This window comes from Xiphophorus maculatus, chromosome 3, assembly GCF_002775205.1.
Source record: "Xiphophorus maculatus strain JP 163 A chromosome 3, X_maculatus-5.0-male, whole genome shotgun sequence".
Classification (NCBI taxonomy): Eukaryota; Metazoa; Chordata; class Actinopteri; order Cyprinodontiformes; family Poeciliidae; genus Xiphophorus; species Xiphophorus maculatus.
This window is the reverse complement of record NC_036445.1, coordinates 1,255,840-1,270,352: the sequence shown is the minus strand read 5'-3', so window position 1 is coordinate 1,270,352 and position 14,513 is coordinate 1,255,840. Positions and strand designations below refer to the sequence as shown.

The 14,513-nt window shown below is 36.7% G+C and overlaps 2 protein-coding genes across 4 annotated transcripts; both read left to right on the top strand.

The window, feature by feature from the left end:
* The first annotated feature begins 40 nt into the window (after positions 1–40).
* LOC102217005 (rap1 GTPase-activating protein 2-like) lies at positions 41–8,961 on the top strand. Of its 2 annotated transcripts, XM_005798856.3 has the most exons (19): positions 41–518; positions 641–673; positions 791–884; positions 1,051–1,086; positions 1,182–1,229; positions 1,383–1,580; positions 1,672–1,769; positions 2,138–2,216; positions 2,634–2,687; positions 2,874–2,957; positions 3,067–3,167; positions 4,181–4,310; positions 4,421–4,582; positions 5,551–5,622; positions 6,651–6,737; positions 6,854–7,009; positions 8,003–8,086; positions 8,171–8,190; positions 8,267–8,961. In XM_005798856.3, exons 1-19 carry the CDS (start codon positions 448–450, stop codon positions 8,322–8,324), a joined length of 1,665 nt encoding a protein of 554 aa, XP_005798913.2. In that variant the 5' UTR covers positions 41–447; the 3' UTR covers positions 8,325–8,961. The 2 variants fall into 2 exon arrangements, with proteins under 2 accessions (XP_005798913.2, XP_023186115.1); XM_023330347.1 differs by lacking the exons at positions 8,003–8,086; positions 8,171–8,190; positions 8,267–8,961 and having other exon boundaries at positions 6,822–7,003.
* A 680-nt stretch (positions 8,962–9,641) lies between these two features.
* gstk1 (glutathione S-transferase kappa 1) lies at positions 9,642–13,594 on the top strand. Of its 2 annotated transcripts, none has more exons than XR_002752494.1 (7): positions 9,642–10,049; positions 10,129–10,210; positions 10,313–10,441; positions 11,577–11,722; positions 11,817–11,926; positions 12,020–12,113; positions 13,178–13,594. XR_002752494.1 is itself a non-coding variant. In XM_005798772.3 (7 exons), exons 1-7 carry the CDS (start codon positions 9,981–9,983, stop codon positions 13,225–13,227), a joined length of 687 nt encoding a protein of 228 aa, XP_005798829.1. In that variant the 5' UTR covers positions 9,642–9,980; the 3' UTR covers positions 13,228–13,594. The 2 variants fall into 2 exon arrangements, 1 of the variants encoding a protein (XP_005798829.1); XM_005798772.3 differs by having other exon boundaries at positions 11,817–11,933.
* Positions 13,595–14,513: the final 919 nt, after the last annotated feature.

Sequence of the window (14,513 nt, the reverse complement as noted above, 5' to 3'; positions counted from 1 at the left end):
TCCCCTGCTGTCTACCTCCTCACCCTCGCTGTGTGCGCTGTCAATAATTGATGACTCTCACTGACTCAAAGGGTAACGGATCCGGGAGGGAAAGAAAAAAAAAAGTGTCACTCATTTCTTTATTTCCAGCTCTATCTTTAAGCAGAGTCCGTCTGCGATAAACCACCACATTTGAGTTTCTGTGGGATCGGTGGCGTAAAGAGGCTGCATGACCTGAGGCAGCTTGAGCGAGGCTGCACGTGTGACCATGAGCGGGTTAACGCTGCCTGTTTGTCTGACAACAGGACGGAGGGAGGAAAGGGAGGCTTAAATGAGTGAGTGGCAGGGGGGAGCAGAAACAGGAGGAGGAGAGACAGAATGATAGAGTGAATTAATTCAACCTTAGGCAGCCCTGATTGACTCGGTTCCAAGCTGGCATGTAGAAACATTCATGGTGACACCAAAGCCATGGAGAGAGAAAAGAGGAATGACATGTCCTTCTCTAGAAAGAGAAGTTTCACTTTTGGGGCATATGGCGGGTGAGTATAGGCTCATGTTTGGACTTTGTTCTCAAAAAGTCAGTCAAATTGCTTTTAATTTAAAATGATTTTTCTTTTTTTTTTTGAAAAAGTAAATTAACCAATTAAGTTTCTTGTTAAAGTGTGGACAGATTCACCTGTGGGGATGAGACAAGGTGAGGCTTTTTTTTCCCTTTACCAGCAGCATTTTAACTTCATTGTGTCCTGGATGAGCTGGAGTAGAGGTTGACAAATTGTGCACACTTGTTGAGTAAATCAACCTGTTGCTGCAGACCTGAGTCTGTGGAGGACAACATTCTGGAGGCTCTGGACTCTCCAACCACTGCTGGCAACAAGCCTATTCTTTCTACCAGCAACAACCAAAGGGTGATTTCCCTATAATGTTCTCCCTTTACTTCTGGTAAAACATGTGTAAGAATTTCATTTGTGCATGCAGGAGAAGTCATAGTTATGTGTTTTAACGCATTAATCATGTTCCTGTTCCCCCTCCATGTTCCTCCTTCCCTTTCTCTTTGAATGCATGTGTGTACAGGACGCAGAACTGTTTGAAATCATTGCAAAGCTGCAGGTGAGTTTCAGTGTGATTGATCTTATACAGTGAGTGTGTATCGGCTGATGTCTGAACAGAGGAGCTTTGTTATCATCGGTGCTCTTGTCCATCAGGGCAGCAGGATCGATGAGCAGCGATGTGAATTCCCACTTCCTCTGAAGGTAAGTCGTCATGACAGTGAGAATAACTCAGCTGACTCCCTCTGCATGGCGGTACGCGTGTGTTGATACTAGTGTTTCATAATCACTATAATATGTTTATCCCATAACACTAATTTTCCACCTTATCCAGAGCTTCTTTTGTGTGCGTTTTAGTCTCAGCTTTTGAACATAGGTGAAGATCTGCCTCTTATTCTTCCCTCCAAACTGGGAGGCTACTGGATCGACCCACCGCTGGAAAAGCTCAGAGATGTGAGTCCCACCTCTTCCCACCATGGCTTTGATCCGGAGAGCTACGACATCATGGAGAGGGATGGAGAGGCCAAAATCTACCATGAGTTTTTCCGCTCTCGAGTGAGTAAGGCCTCGCCTTAAGGCCAAACTTTAATACGGTACAGTTGGAAGAATGATTTTCATGTTTAACGACCTTTTCCCCTCCCAACAGTATCACCATTCATTCATCGCCATGGATCCATCACTGGGGCCTCTGGTTCTCTCTGTATGTTTGGAGGAGGAAGAGAACAAACTACGTGTGATTCTAAGGTCAATTTTAGTCTATTGAAAAGTTTGATGTGTTTATAAAGGTTATTTTATCTGTTATGCATGTATTGCGTTGTGCATTATTGTCTTGTTGATGACACATTTTGGGTGTTAGCTTTCTGACAGGGGGTTTCACATTTGAGGTTTCTTTGTTGTCATTGTGGCATCTACAACAAAATTTAAATGTTGTACATTTTCAATAATTTGAAAGCCTGACCCAGTACTTTTGGTAATATATGATTTACTCTGATCTTGTTTAGTGTGAAGATGTTAAGTTATTTTTAAAAATGTCTATTTGTGGTGTTAAATATGAGCAACTCTACACAAAAACATTTACTGTATAAAAACTAATGTTTTTTTCTCTTACCCAGGATGAAAGAGTGCTCCCTGCATGGCACTTTCTCTTTGTCCCTTTTTACCAACATGCCGTCTGCTGTAGAGTTAGCAAAGGTACAGTGAATTAAAAATAAGCAATTAAGAATAAAATAGTTTTATTATTTACAGTACTAAACGTTTATTAAAGTAGTAGCATGCATTACAAATAAAAGTTCTCATCTTATCTTAGGCATTATATTTGTACCATTAGCTTTCCTTATTCATAGAAATTAATCAAGCTCTGTGTCAAGGTTCATTTATAAAGGTTATTTTTTCTGTTATGTAACAGATGCATAACAGTTACATGGGTGATATTCAGTGTGTCAATATTCACACTGAATATCACCCTTCAGTGTGAAGATTGATATTCATCCTTCAAACTGAAGGTTGAATATCAATATGCCAAATAATAACTCCCAAAAGAAGTCAAATGAGGCTTAGAATAGCAGAAACGGTAAATTTCTAGATCATTTACATTTATATTCTTTACAGAGGCTGTCTGATAAAGTGACGGTTTCCAAGTTTGACGTGGTCAGCTACCTCAAGGTAATCCTCCGGTTTGATCACACGTAGTAATATGACAGATGATAGTAATATGACCTGTTGGTAATAATAACAAAGGCCGACTTCAGAGATACCTCATTTTATAAATGTACTTTTCCAAGTGAAACTTAGAAATCGTTTCTGTCTAAAGAGATAGGCAGCTTGACTTTGACCTCCTTCATCCTTCAGGCTCCAGACCTAATAGCAGCATTTGATGAGCACAGAGTGTCTTCTAATTTCAAGTTTGGTGTTTTGTATCAAAAGGAAGGGCAGGTAATGTTACCTTAAAAAAAAACCCAAACAAACAAGAGAAAGCAGAAACAGCTAAAATATGACACAATATCACATCTTCCTCTCACATACCTGCTTTGTGTCTCTGTAGTTCACAGAAGAGGACATACTGAGTAACAACAAGGAGAGTGAGAAGTTCAGGGAGTTCCTGTCAGTCCTGGGAGGCACAATTCAGCTGCAGGGATTCACAGGGTAAAGTTCATTTGAAAACAATTTAAAACATGATTTTATGCATTTCCACTAGGTAAGCATTGTATGTAGTCCATCAGTAAAACTGTAGAAGAAATGCCGTCCACACTCTTTTTAGTCTGAGAAACTAAAAAGTCTCTCCTGAGACTGTAGATTTGTAATGTGTACACACATTGCACAATCAAGTTTTCTATCAGATTCCTATGAGGTGTGAGTCAATGCTGCATTTCTTGCTAAACAGAGGAAATGTTTAAATGTTAGTCTTATTATTAAGGTCTGATTCACTAAATTCATCACCAAAAAGAATATGGGTGTCTAAACCTTAGCCATGAAGAGCAAAGTCATCTAGATCTGTGTTTTCAGGTTAAGTTAGAAACATCTTTGAATTGTGATTGGCGGCAAAACAAAATAATTTAGGGAATAATTCAATTTCAACAGTAAAAATCATACATTATTGAATGTCTTATGTTTTCCATGCTGTGGAGTCTGCAGCATGGATGTGCCTTCACAATCATCTCAAGCTTGTGGATGTCTATTTCACTTGTGTGTCTTCTCTTACCATAGTTTTCGCTTCCACTCAACTTATAATTGTTCACTTGGATACATCACTCTCTGAACAACAATCTTCCTTAGGAATGCTTTTAGCTTTTGCCATCTTTCAAGGCTGCATGTCCTCCAGATGATTTTACAGATCATAAAAAACATTTTTGTCTTAAAATCAATTTTCCTATTTTCTAAGAAGCTGAACTTAAGATTATAATTTGGCACAACCACTTATTTTTAAACATACCACCTTGAATTGATATGAGTTTCCCTTTTTAAATTGAACCATTGAAATGGATGAACTTGTTTTAATTCTTTGGATGCAACTACACAGTAGTTGGAGTCTGCACCCGGCCTTTAGCACTTAGATTTTGTTATTAATTACGACTAAATCACAAAAATAATTAGTCACAAAACTGTAGTTTTGAAAACATAATTTTGGTCTTACAGTGTGATTTATTTGTCTTTTTTAGCTTCAGAGGAGGACTGGATGTGTGTCACGGCCAGACAGGAAATGAAGCAGTCTTCACTTCCTTTAATGGCAGAGAAATCATGTTTCATGTTGCAACCAAGCTGCCTTACACAGAGGCTGACCCTCAGCAGGTCTTACCTCACGTCTTTTTGGTCCAAATTATCTCCAGACAATTTAACTGGAAGACGAAAAGTTTCCAGAGCCGAGACTGAAGATATTTCCTCTTTTCTCTCTTTCTTAGTTACAGAGAAAAAGACACATTGGTAATGACATTGTAGCGTTGGTGTACCAGGAGGGACAGACCCCCTTTTTGTGTGATGTCATCAAGTCTCACTTCCTGCACTGCTTCGTGGTGGTGCGGAGGGTTCAGAAGGAGGAGAAGGAGGGCGGAGCTGCCTACCAGGTGAGTGTGAACCAGTTTCAGCTTAATTATTTATCCACATAAGGTGATCAACATTTTGGACAGTGAGGTCTAATATGGTCCTTTTTATCCTTGTTTCCTACAGTTTTGTCTATAGTTAAAAAAATGCTATTAAGTTTGGCACATTTTGGCACTTTACACCAACTTCAGAGCTTTTATTGAGATTTAACTTGATGGATCAACACAAAGTAGTGCGCAATTGTGAAGTGAATGGAAAACGAAGCATATGCCTGGAACACGTGAACATGTTGTTACTCTGACAGCCGTAAATAAAATACAGTGCAAAAAAATTGGTCCTAATCAGTAAACGGAGTTTATCTGTGTAATTTTACCACATGCCAAACACCAAACACAGAGGGAATCCAACACAGTCTGAACAAAACATTAAACATGCTAATGGTAACATCATTAGGGGATTGGAGTATTTGGAGTTAAAGTAAGAAAAACTGTGGAATATCAAATACAATCCCTGTAAAGTACATTAAATTTTGTGGTTTTAATGTAACAAAATGTGGAAACATTTTTAAGAGGTGAACATTAATTCTTTCGAAGGGGTTCCCAGAAGAGGTTTCAGAGTTCACCAATGACTTGTGGGAGAATTGTGGCCTTAACTTTCCACAGCTTCTCCATTTTCTTTGGTATTTTTTTTTCATGTTTCTTCTTCCCAATAATGCATAGCGTTCAATGTCTGTATCCAATGAAAAGGGGAGGTAAACAATGTTTGAAGACAGAAGGGAAGTTTAACCTTGGTTGATGGTATCATTAGAGAAAGTGATATTTTTTCTAGTTACTGTAGATGAAAATGAATATTTTTCTGCTGTTTAGAGAAACAGCAGAAAAATCTAATGATCTAATCATTAGATTCAATGATTAGATCATCATTGAATCTAATGATGATTTAAATGAAGGATCTTGAAGATTTAAATGATGTCCTGTGGTGTATTTCCCAGGTGTCTGTTACAGCCAGAGAAGACGTTCCTCCTTTTGGTCCCGTCATCCCAGATCCTCCACTTTTCACAGATGTAAGACACTTCATTTTCACTGTTTTATTTTATTATTTAGGGGTTTTGTTTCTTGAAGTTCGGCGTTTCAGGCACAGATGTGCATACGGGCTGGCTAATCATCTGCTGGATTAGACTGTCCTCTTATTTTTGAAGTGGTCTTGGTCAATAGTTCTCAACAGTTTAACGTTTTTCTTTGGGTATTGGCTGCTTTTCACCTCATTTGGAGTTCAGCCGTCCAACGTGGGATGGAAAAAGAAACAAAAAGTTTTGTTTTGTTCAAACTTTTCTTTGAACAAAAGAAAAGTTTGTATAAAGGCAAACCTTTTGTTCTAAAACTTTTCTATTTTGTCATAATCTTTTTTTAAGTAAGTAGAGACATTATAAAATCTTTGCACACTTTGGATTAGATTGAAGTAGTTTCAGGATTCAGTAAAAAAACAGATTACTTATATCGTAAAAATGTTGAATCAATATTTGAATCAACTACCTCTACTCATTCAGGTATTAAAATGTCCTTAAGCCCATAACATCAACACATATATTATAATTTAGCAGAGAAACATTTGTGAATTGAATATTTAAGCGTTACTGTACTGACAGTTTGTCACAAGGATCAGATTTATTGCCATTTCTCAGTTGATTTCTAAGTTCTGTGTTAAGTTTTTCCTAAAGATCTTTCTTTATCTTAAAGTTATTACATTCAGACACTGTCGATGACTGTTTTAGGCCTGACACCTATTAATTTTCCTTCCTCTTGTTCACTTTTCTCATTTTATAAGTACTGCACTACAAGCTCTAATGGACTGCTACAGGTACTGGACAAAAGAAAAGAGAAATCAGCCAAATATCAAAGAAATATGTTTATCAAAACCACAGTACATGATTAGAAGTAAGTTAGAAAAGAAAATAAAGACATAAGAGGTGGTTTAAAGTTTTTTTTATGGTCTCAATTTCACTGTCAGTCTTAACTTTATTGGATCTTTTCTGCATATGATTTATGCAACTGTGTCACAATGATAAATTGTTCTCCCTTTCTTGTGTTTAAGCATTCACAGCTGAGGGAATTTCTTCTCACCAAGCTCATCAATGCAGAGATCGCCTGCTATAAGGCGGAACAGTTCAGCAGACTGGAGGTAGCATGAGAAAAAAAGTGTTTTCATTAGTACTCTTTAATGACACCCAGACCTGTTCTGTAATTTGTTTTCCTCTTATAAAAGTATTTTCTGGCGCCTGCTCCTCTCATGTTAAGCTGCGTACTCGCTCGTCACTCCTGGAGAGCTTGCATAATGAACTCTTCAGCCGTTCCCGATGCATGATGGGAGATCCATCAGTCGCTGCCGCCCCACCTTCTGAGAGCACAAGAGGCCCACCTGAAGGAAGTGGAGGTTTTATTGAAAATTTTAAGGTGAATACTGGCACTGCAAAGAAACTAATCACATAATTTACTAAGAAGAACAGTTCTGGATTTTTAAAGCGAGGTTCTGTTCAAAGGTTATTAACAATATCCTATCAGAAGTTGACACTTTGGGGTTTATTATAAATAAAAAACTGCTTGTCTGACAGAAACCAAGACTTCCATAATCCTAAGTAACTCCATGGCAGATTATTTTGCATTGAGCAGAATATAATACAAAAGTCACTGAATATTCAAATAGGAAATGGAGGCTGGAGGCACCATGTGTGATTATCCCGTGTGAAACATACTACGGGCCAGACATGCAAAACATTTCCAGTGAGAGTAGCTTTCAAACTTATGAAGTAAATGTCAGTAAAAAGCAAAAGCAGTATACTGATTTAATGCTATTTTATTGATTTTCATATTGCTTAATAAAAAACATTTCTGAGACACTTTCTGCAGGCAAGAAAAAAAATAATTTGTGAACAAACTATTACTGTAGCCAAAATAACAAAAACTTTTCAGGAAACATTTTGTGTAAAATAGGAGGTTATTTTTGGATTAATCTGAAGGTCCAGAGCTTATTTCGAAGGGGTCTGGAGGAAAAAGATTTTTTGGAGGTAAAAGGTTCAATCTCATACTTCCATGTTCACCACAGCAGTAAATCTCACTTAAAATGCTTCTGCACAGGAGGATTAGGATGCACTACCTCCTACTTCCATTTCACATGTATACAATCATCGTTTTTTTAATAACAGCTGACACAGACGAATGTGACAACAGTTTAAAGGTTCATAAAATATCAAATATGTTTAAGAAGGTAAAAGTCCACTTTGGTTTTCGCCCCATGGGGGAACTTAATCTGTTTTTATACTAAGTGAGTTATGTTCTGCAGTTAAAATATTAACTGCAACTATTCATTTACCCAAACCTCATCTCGAAAGCCCTGAACTACCTGTAAATATTTGATCATTTTCTTCTCCAAAATCATTGTTTCATTAGCGAGCCATCAGAGTGCGAAGCCATTCATTTGAGACTCTGGGTGTTCCCAGGAAGAACACTGGAAATTCATCACAAAAGCCAAAGGTAACAATATTACACAACATTTAATTAGACTGAATGATTAGAATTTTTAATAGAAAAAGATTGAAGCGTTTTCTTCCTTTGCAGGTGGACAAAGATGCAGAGAAGTAAGCCAAAACAGTCAGAGAGGTTTTCTGACTTTGTGCCCTGAGATGAAAACATGAAACTGCTTCTTTTTTTCAGTGACAGCTCTGGAACAGCTGAACTCAAAGATCAAGCAAGTCCTCAAGAGGAGACATAAAGAAAACCTTTAATTGGAGATTCTAGATCCACATAACAATTTAGACTAGCTTTTTACCTTTGTCATACCTGTGAATTACCTGTTTGTAAAGAGAATTTAAAAGTAGATTTTGTAGAAAATATATTTATTATACAATCATAGGGACATTTTAGATTAATGAGAACATTTAAAATGTAAATTATTGAGAACGCCACAAAAAAGATTACGGTTATTTTAACAGCTAACATTTAGTTTGACTTTGGTGATTCATTTATATTAATACAATAGAGAGTAATTAATTAATAACATAGAGCTTTAGAGATTGATCTGAAAGTACAAATAAAACTGTCCATTAATCTGGAGAAGTTGTCACTTTAGTTATTTATGATGCCCATATTACACTACTTTAAAGATTACATTTAGTATCAACATATGAACAAATGTAAATCAGAAATGACCCATAAAGCATGTTTTAAATGAAGCAAAAACTTGCGAGTTTGGGTGTTTTTGTTTGGCATGCAGAGCAGAATAAAGGTTTAGAGCTGTTTGAGTTTTACATTAAATAAAGTGACAATGGCTACAAATACTGAAGATATTTGGATATTTCAACTCGCTCCAAACTAACTGATAATTTTGCTTGTAATGTTGTATTTTTGTGTGTAACATTAGTATGTAGCATTTCAGCAAATAAGCATTTACAAATATCACAAAAGAAAATCCTAGCTTTAAAAAAAAAGGATTTTTACCAGTAGGTGGCAGTCCTTGCTCATAATAAAGAAAGAGAGAGGGAAAGAAAGAATCAAGTTTGATTGACTAAATATATTAAGAGAAGGATGGACCTATATCAGGTGAATGTGCACTAGTGCCTCTATAAAATTAAAGCATTAACACAGTAACAAGGAAGTAAGTCTTTACCATTTGGAATGATGTGTAGCACAAAAAGTCAGGAAAGAGTCAACTATAAAAGCACAGAAAAGAAATCTATATATCTAACAGTTTTGTACAAGAGATGAGGCTATTATAGTGGCACAATGAGATCCCTGCTAAATATGCTTAAAATAGCCTGCAATGACTTAAATTTCTCACTGTAGCATAAACTCACACTCAGCACAGTTGGAAAAATACAGTCTTTAATTTGAGAATATTTATTTAGTATAAAGATCCATATCTGTTCTGTTCTATTATTTTATATACCATCTACTGGTAGAGTTCTGTATAGGAAATAAACGAACATTAACATCTCTGAACTATACATATAGACTGTATGTATATATATATATGTATATTTCCTATGCAGCACTCTACCAGTAGATGGCAGGATCGCAAAGTAACGTTGTTGGCCAGCCATTAAGAACCAGAAAAAGAGAGATGCTACTTTAGAGTAGTAGTTTTTTTTTCTGATGGTTGGATTGGGGCTAATTGTTGAGCCAGTTTGAGTAACCAGTTGCAGCGCTGTGGCTAATTGCTAACGGACTTGCGCTGTGTTTGTTTATCATTTTTCTACCGAACTACAAACGCCATGCTAGGTTGCTCTGCGTCAGGTTAATTCAACTTTGACTCACTTGGAGATTCGCCAAGGTTGCTTGAGAGAGCAGCACAAGAACTTTAACCTGCACAGAGTAAGTTAGTGTAAATCTAAACGTAAGGGTTAGCATTTGCAAAGGTAAAGACCTGAAGATGACCTCAAAGAAAGTGGTGGAGCTGTTCTATGATGTGGTCTCACCTTACTCCTGGCTCGGGTTTGAGGTTTGTGTCTTCCTTCTCACTCGTCCTGCAGGTCCAGTCCGTATCTTGGGGTGTTTAAAACTATGCATTGTATTCCCAGGTCATCTGTCGCTACAGAAAGGTGTGGAACATCGACCTGAAGTTTCGTCCTGCGTTTCTCGGAGGCATCATGCATGGAGCAGGTCAGTGAGCATGAAGGACCTAGAAAGTGTAAATTAAAGGCCATGTGCATGTTTATATCCTCGTGGAATGAACTGGAAAATAACCTGTGTCTTTTATGACAGGAAACAAGCCTCCTGGTTTAGTTCCCAACAAATTTTCCTACATGACTAAAGATCTTCACCGCGCGTCCAAGTACTTTGACGTCCCTTTACACCCACCTACTGACCCATTTGAGGTCATGTTCAAAAAAGGTAAACACTATCAGCATGGGTACTCTGTTGGGCTCTGATCAGACAGGTAGCTACTGAGGTACTTACATTTAGTCAGTCTCTCAAATGTTATAGTATCTAACTAAATAAGTAGGACTTAGTAAGTTACAGTTGCACAGACAGGTCAGCAAAGTGCAAAAGCCACAACGCAGCAACAAAAAGCTTGAAATATTATTTCCTAGAAATGATTGCATCCCAGCATTCCTTTAAGATTGCAATTATTCACACATAATACTGCAGTGATGACTGCCGTTCCATATATTGTGCAGCATTATGTCATATTTCAGGTCAAGATTATTACTTTTGCACTCAAATGTAAAGAATGTGAAGAACCTGGTTTTCAGGTTTGGAAAAGGAAGGAAAAGATGGAAACATTTACATTTTCAGACTTTTATTAATTTCATTGTATGTTCAAATGCCATTTTTACACATGTAAAAAACATAAATAACTAATAAAACATAAACCAAAGTAACCAAGAGGGGTAACTTAAGGCAACTTTAATTCTGTCTATCATTATCTAAATGCAGTGTCCTATTTTAATACCTTTGATCATTGTGGGGGAAAAGAAATGCAGCACTGGATCACTTAAGCTTTATGCAGTCCAATGGTGAGGATGAAATGGTTCTACGTGTGACAGAAGCCCTGCAAACTTAAAGGATAAGGAGTGGGTCCTCCAGTATGAGGACCCCTAATTGGTTGTGGATATAAGAGAGTTTGAAACCAACATTTCTTACTCAGCATTGGGATGTTGACAAAGACCTTCGAAGCAATAAAAATGGAGGAGTGTCTGATTCGTATCTAAACCCTGTCCAAGTTCCATTGGAGTAAAAATACAATCACGTGAATGTATCTGTTGCTGCAAAATGAAGTCAATATTTCTTTCCCAGGTTGTACAAAAAATTAAAAGAAGTTATTTTCTAAAATTAGCAATTAGCATTAGCAATGTGAGGAGATGCAGTAAAACCAATTTCAAGAGCTAAAAGATGATAAAATAAAGAGCCAGAAAACTCAACTTGATTTAATTGCTAGCTGTTATTTAAACAGTGCAGTAAAAACAATCTGTGATTTATCAGGAATTTTTTGATAAATAAGACAGAATATTTCTTTTCTTTTTAGGAACTTTGTCTGCGATGCGGTTCGTGACAGCAGTGCAGCATATGGAGCAAGGTGGAGACAAGCAGGTGGAGCAGGTTTCCAGGGAGCTGTGGAGGAGGATCTGGAGTGAGGACAAAGACGCCACTAAACCCGAATCCTTCTCTGAGGTTGTTGCTTAAAAACACACGCATTGGTCCCATTTCTGATTAGATTTTGAGTTGCATTCATTTCTATCTGTTGTGTTTTTTTTCTTTCCCCCAGGCAGCCAAAAAAGCAGGACTGAGTGACAGTGAGATTGAAAAAGCGCTAAAGTTGTGCACCTCGCAGGAGATCAAAGATAAGCTTAAACACTCAACAGAGGAGGCACTCAAGTATGGGGTTGGTGGTGCTTTTGCTTTCTTTGTATTTTGAAGAGAAATTAGTTTATTTTAAAGAAACAATACTTGTGATTTTTTTTCCCCCAGGCATTTGGTTTCCCAATGCTGATTTGTCATATTGATGGAAAACCCGAGATGTTTTTTGGATCTGACAGATTTGAGCTCATGGCCAACTGCATTGGTGAGAAACACAGAAAATACTGTATATATGTCAAATCATCATTGACTTGAATGTAGGAATTTTGGATTTGAATTATTTATTTGAACCATTTTTAGGGTGGAATGATAACATAACTTCAGCACGTTTTTTTAAATCGAACCTATAATTGCGTATTAGGTTGGAGATGTTTGTGTGCAAAATTATAAATATAAAATCAGATATACAGACACACACCCCACTAATGTTTGCTTAAATGCCCCTGAGCAACTTTCCCTTAACATTCAACAACAAACGTCTGGCATAATCCTACTTGAGTATTTCTCATCAGAAATTTTGGAGCTCCTTTAAATTGTTTGGTTTCCATTCATGGATTCAACTTTTAGGCATAAATTTCACATTGAAATTAATTTTTTGCGAAGCTAATTTATTTTTTGTAAAGCTCGGTATGCTAAATATGTATGGATTATGTTTAAAATACAGGATTGAGCCTGGAAACCAACCAATTTAAACAAACTCTGCTTTTTTTGTGCAGAACAGTTTTAAAATATATTAAAACTGATGTTTGTAGTTGAGATAAAATTTGCTAAGTCAGATATATACATATATTAAAGGGAGTGTATATAGTTGAGCCTGTGTGTTTAATTTTGGCCCACAATGCCAAAAGGAATTCCAATATTTGCACATAACTCTTGTTCATAAAATCCCTGTAATTGTTTGTGGTGTAATCACTTCAGGAGAATGGAGGGTTTAAAGCGGCTAATAAACACACAAAATTATGATGGCCAGGATGACTGTAACTATTTAGAAAAAATATGAGGCATAAGGTACCTTTACTTACACAGTATGACTTAATGTGCCATAGGACATTAACTGAACTTTAACATTGCACTCATTTAAAAAAATGCAGATTCCGGATGAATTTGCCATTCACTAAAATCTTGGGATTTTGTATGATTAGGTGTTTCCATACTCCAGCTGTTTAGAGTCTGAAAAGATGGTCTCATTTGTTTCTGATTTTGCATATGTCTACAGAATCAGATACATGCATTGTATTCTAAAAGGTAATTTGTTTTTGTTTGTTGCAGGAGAAAAGTGGTTGGGGCCTAACCCAGGCAGCTCTGCCTCCAAGCTTTGAGATCAGAGCTCATTTAACTCCCTCTTCCAGCCAACACAGATTTTCTAAGCTGTGCCTTCTGAAATTAATCTGTTTAATTTAATTTAGTCTACATAATTTTTGTTTGAGCCAGAAAATCAAAAATACAATTTTTCTGAAAATAATGTTCCTTGCAGCAGCTTTCACTACATTTAGGTGCTAACAGGTTATGTTTATTGTTAGCCCTGCTGTTGATGTGGCTCTGTGACTTATGTTTAAGTCTGTCCATTGGTTTGATTCAGAGGGATGGGATTAATGGAATCAAATAAATGAATGGCTTTTTGTCAAAGACCAGAACAAAGCTGATGTTTGTGTTTCTAATAAATAAATAAATCTTTAATAAACCCTTTCTTGATCCGATGAAAGTCTGTGAACCTTTAAGATTTTAGAAAATACTCTCCCTAAATCTGAACACAGTTATTTCCCCATTACAGTCATTATGGTAGATTACCGGTAGATTAATTAAAAAGATGGACAGAGCAAAATTAACCATACAAGTAAAAGTACATGTGATAAAGTAGAAGAGTAAATATAGCATAAGAGCACAGAAACATCAAGGATTTAATCTCTGCGACTTTTAACGTTTCAATCTTTCTCTTCAAAATTTGTATTATAAGTGGTGGAGCTAAAAATTCAGCCAAGAAAATATCAGATGTTATCTATTCTACTAATCTAATATGAAGAGTGAGTAATGCAGAAAATAATCCACACAAGTGATCTTATTTAAAAATATATATATATACAGTATATGAAAAGAGTAAAAAAGCCTTATTAAAATTTTGATTCACTGGTAATTTTTCCTGCAAGAACAACAAGTACCTTTATTTTAAAGGAAAACAGTAACAGTTGGTAGGTTGTCACGCCCTTCATATGAAGTTTAACTTCTGATACAATCGCAGCTTTGTTTGCTTATATAGCCTGAGGATGCGGACATCTGTTTACCTGACGGGCAGGAGAACCAGTTGATGTTTGTGAGTCATGACCACAAATGGCCGATCTTCACTGGTCCCAGCAGCGTTATATTACTTCTGTAAAAACAGTTCGGAAATATTTGAGTAAAGCAGATATGCCACTCTCTGGTTCAGTCAGCCGTAGAAATGTGGAGACATGAGATATTGGTTTGTGGTCACTATTGTTCAAAACACAATTTGCTGTCGTGGTTAGAAGATTTGTCAACACACTCCAAGAGCTGTCAAATCAACTTGATTAAATTCAGACACTGAAACAGAACTGGACTCAGTTTATATGGTCACATTGTCATTTGATAC

Coding starts and splice junctions, on each gene's coding strand:
- LOC102217005 (XM_005798856.3), top strand. CDS start 448: ATGGAGAGAGAAAAGAGGAATGACATGTCCTTCTCTAGAAAGAGAAGT. Junction 1,770..2,137: donor AAACTACGTGTGATTCTAAG/GTCAATTTTAGT, acceptor TCTCTTACCCAG/GATGAAAGAGTGCTCCCTGC. Junction 6,738..6,853: donor AACAGTTCAGCAGACTGGAG/GTAGCATGAGAA, acceptor TCTCATGTTAAG/CTGCGTACTCGCTCGTCACT.
- gstk1 (XM_005798772.3), top strand. CDS start 9,981: ATGACCTCAAAGAAAGTGGTGGAGCTGTTCTATGATGTGGTCTCACCT. Junction 11,723..11,816: donor AACCCGAATCCTTCTCTGAG/GTTGTTGCTTAA, acceptor TCTTTCCCCCAG/GCAGCCAAAAAAGCAGGACT. Junction 12,114..13,177: donor GCTCATGGCCAACTGCATTG/GTGAGAAACACA, acceptor TGTTTGTTGCAG/GAGAAAAGTGGTTGGGGCCT.